The 3,874-nt window shown below is 56.8% G+C and overlaps 1 protein-coding gene across 1 annotated transcript; it reads right to left on the bottom strand.

The window, feature by feature from the left end:
- Window positions 1-1,169: 1,169 nt before the first annotated feature.
- Window positions 1,170-2,837, bottom strand: KPRP (keratinocyte proline-rich protein). Its single transcript, XM_005880644.1, has one exon. It carries the CDS (start codon window positions 2,835-2,837, stop codon window positions 1,170-1,172), a length of 1,668 nt encoding a protein of 555 aa, XP_005880706.1.
- Between the last annotated feature and the right edge of the window lie 1,037 nt (window positions 2,838-3,874).

The raw sequence follows: 3,874 nt of genomic DNA, 5'->3' as shown, positions 1-3,874 counted from the left end.
ATGAAGAGTCAGCCTCAGATGCTCCCTTTTCTAGTATGTCCCCAAAACACAGCAGATAGTTTATTCTGAAATACAGAAGAGTGTATCCTGTGCAGAGTATCTCAGAGAGGCTAGGAGGGATCCCTTCTCTGTGCCTCTGACTCCATAGAGGTCACATGGCAGTGACTACGGCCCCAGAGCACAGCTGGGTGACCTGACCAATTCGGGCTTGAAGATCTTTACCCCTAGGCTAAGGAGCAAGAGCTATCCTCCTAGATTCCTCATTCCTTGTGTTTTTTCATCCATCCTTTCTCAGCAGGGGCCAGGGACACTGAGGGGACACAGAAAACCCACAAAGCAGACCGCCTGGTCTAGTCTAAGGAAAGTTCAGCCATGGGTAACAATAAACCCAAGAAGAAAAACAACAAAGAAAAGAAAAATAAAAGTTTATCCCAGGGAGTCAGGATCCGAGTGTAGCATCACCTTTATTGTTACATGGTCTCCTCTGGTCCCAGGCTTGGGGTTACCCATCAGGACAGATCATGGCTCAAGCTGCCAACCAACAAACCTTGATGAGCAGCCGCCTGCCCTGGGAGAAGCAAGGGACTTTAGGGATATTCTGACTCCACTCCAATGGGAGTTTACAATCTAGCTGGGCAGGTAAGACAGACAACAGACACACCTGAAAAATAAAATAGTTCAAGAGATGTTGCAAGGCACTTGCCAAATGGATGGTGTGGATGATGCAGTGCGTTCTAGGGAGTCAGCGCAGGCTTCTGAGAGTAGGAACAAGCAGAAAAGGCTCCAGGGAAGAGGTCTTGAAAGATGGGTTGGGTTTGAGATACTGGGAGTAGCGGAGAAGTGGTCCAGGGGGAAATGGACAGAGGCTTGGAGGCAGGGATGGCTAAGGCATGTCCTGGGGAACACCCAAGATGTGCCCTGGTTGTGAGACTGGTCTGGCTGGAACAGAGGATGCTTATGGGAGAGGAGTCGGCTGTGAGGCTGCAGAGGTGTCTGAGACGCAGGTGTGGGTCCTGTGATGACATGCAAAGGACATCGCCTCTGCAGCAGGGGGCCTCGGACTATCTTTGGAGCATTGCAAACAAGAGCACGGAAATGGTGACTGCTGGGAAAGGAGGAGCCGCGTTGTCAGGGCAGGAGGAGGCAAGGATGTTTCAGCCGCGCTTCCTTTAAAAGTAGGCGCTCTTTACTTCAGCATAGTTCCCGCCTTTCGCTCCAACAGAGGCACCTCCTTGGTCTCCATAACCGCCCAGACCCCGCGGCTCTGGGAATACATCACAAGGTCCATAGCTAGCATCACCCTCTCCGCACTGTGTATAAGCAGCTGGGCCGCAGCTGGGGGCCTCCTTGTCTAGGCGGCCTGGGTAGGACTCATGACAGCCGAGGTCTCCGGAGCCTGGCATTGGATTTGGGCCTGAGCAGGGGCTGGGGCAGCGCTGAGGCTGCACACAGGGCTCTGGGCTTGAGCAGCGTGGCGGGAGGGGAATTGGCTCCGGACAAGGCTCTGGAAACTCACACCGCGTTGGGACAGATCGTGGGGCTGGACGCGGGGCTGGACTTGGTTCCGGACACAGGCAGGGCTCGGGAAAGCACCGGGGTGGAGAACACCAGCTGCGCTCCGGGCTCGCGCACGGCGCTGGGCGTGATGGCCGCGGGGCAGGACGTGGGCCCCGTGGCAGTGACGGCTCTGGACATTGGTCAAAACTCCGGGGTGGGCAGAAGCTTGGGAGTGGACGCGGCTCGGGACGTGGTCTCAGCTCCGGGCAGGAGGACCCCCAGGAGGGTCGTGGAGCACAACTCTCAGAGCAGCGTCCTATGGGAGGGATCTGAACGGGACACCGCTGCGGGGGCACCTGCCTGGGGCAGGAGGGCGAGGAAATCTCTATGCGGCACCTGGGCCCACGTCGCTGAGAGCAGCTGGAAGTGGGACGTTGAGCGCCGCCGCTGTGATAGATGGGCTCAGAGCGGCGGGGTGGGGTGCAGTAGTTGTAGGACCCCGAAGCACATCTTGATGGCATGCAGCTGCTGTAGTAGGGCTCTGAACGCCGTGGAGGGGAGCAGCTGCGGTAGGAAGGCCGCATCTGGCAAGGTGGGGAGTAGCTCTGGTAAGAAGGCCGCATCTGGCGGGGTGGGGAGCAGCTGCGGTAGGAAGGCCGCATCATCTGGCGTGGAGGGAGGCATCTGCTGGTGCTCCTAGCGCGACGCTGCATGGGGAAGCCCCCGTAAGAGCCCTGGCTCTGGCATGGGGGTGCATAAGTGCGACATGAAGCCCGGGACTGACGCTGGGGGGCGCAGCTGCCGAAGGAGCCCTGATATTGGCACTGGGTGGAGAATCTTCCTTGAGTCTGGCATGCTGAGGGGTACGCTACATACCTCTGGACAGGCTGGGGAGCTGGGTAGGGTACATAGGTTTGGACGGGGCATTCCACGTAGCGAGTTTCTGTATAACAAGCTGGAGCACATTCTACAAAGCAGGTCTGAACAGGGCATGGGGCTCCACACGGCACGTAGCAAACCTCAGGCTGGCATGCAGCCTGGCTGATCACCTGCGTGGTCTGGGACTGGCCTGGAGCCTGACCCTTCACGCTGGCGGTCTGAGCCTGGCCTGAAGCCTGGCTGCTCACCTGAATGGTCTGGGACTGGCAGGGAGCTTGGCCCTTCACCTGGGAAACTTGAACTGGGCATGGTGCAGGGCACTCCATGATTTGCATCCCACAAGGGGCTTGAACTACCACCTGGCCCTGGGGAGAAGGGTACGGGGAGGGGAAGAAGGAGGAACCCTTCACACAGCACTGGGGGAGCGGCAGGCAACACGGAATCTGTTGCTGGTCACACATGGTTCCTGTGCAGACGTGTGAGCAGGACCTGAGGGGTAGAAAGACCAGCTTTAAGAGGGTGGGATTTGGGGAGGAGGGCCCAAGACCAAGGGAAGACACCCTGCTTCCTCCCTGGCCTTTCTTCCCCAACCCTCGACCTTCGTTCCAGAATACTTGCTGAGTTGTCTGGACCTAAGATTACTCACTGTTGCCCAAAGCTGCTGCCTTGGATCTGCTGCAAGACCTGACGGAGGACAGCTTCAAGGGCACAGCTTCAAGGGCACAGCCAGGGTTGCAGGTTGCTGGCCTCTTTCACTGGAGGCTGGGCATACCAGTGTCCACCACAGGAGGGCGCTAACAACAGGAAGTTTCCCATCACCTCCTGGTTTCCTAAGTGGTGGGAGGGAGCTCTACAGAAGTGGAGGCCACCCATGCTCCCAGGCTGTCGTCCAAAGTGGGGACTCCCCAACCAGAGGAGCTTAAACTACTCAGACACATGTACTGTCCACACATGAAAAAAATGTGTATGTAAGAACAAGCACTCAGGCACCATCTGTGCTCCAAGTATCCACTGGAGAGTAAAGAATTCAGTTAGTCATTGGGCAGCTCAATCCCAACATAAAATGTTTGTTTCTCTATAGTCAATTCTTTTTAGGTGAACTTGTTTAAACTGGCCCTCATGGGCATCGGTAAAAGACGTACATACAAAACACCAGCCTCGGAAAGGCTCAGGACCAACATGACAACTTGCCCAGCCGGGTTGCTGTCCTTACTCACCTGCCAGCTTCAGAAAGGGCCACTCTGCAGCCCCTCTGAGAGGCAGGGTGGAGTTACTTAAGAGGGGGTAACCCACAAAGTGCCAGGTTCCTGATTATGAGACTGACATTCAGCCACACTTAAAGCCCACGCAGCAGGAGCATCACAAATGTGAGGTGGGGGACACAGGCATAGCACCCAACACCATATCCAGAGGGCAGTCCCCCCACCCTCCCCAAGTCCAGCTGTTCAGGTACAGGCAGCCCAGTGACCAGCATAGCAGGGAGGCTGGTTTGATAGCT

The sequence above is a fragment of the Myotis brandtii genome, unplaced genomic scaffold, assembly GCF_000412655.1.
Source record: "Myotis brandtii unplaced genomic scaffold, ASM41265v1 scaffold643, whole genome shotgun sequence".
Taxonomy (NCBI): Eukaryota; Metazoa; Chordata; class Mammalia; order Chiroptera; family Vespertilionidae; genus Myotis; species Myotis brandtii.
The sequence above is the reverse complement of the archived record's forward strand: the minus strand, read 5'-3'. Positions and strand labels throughout refer to the sequence as shown.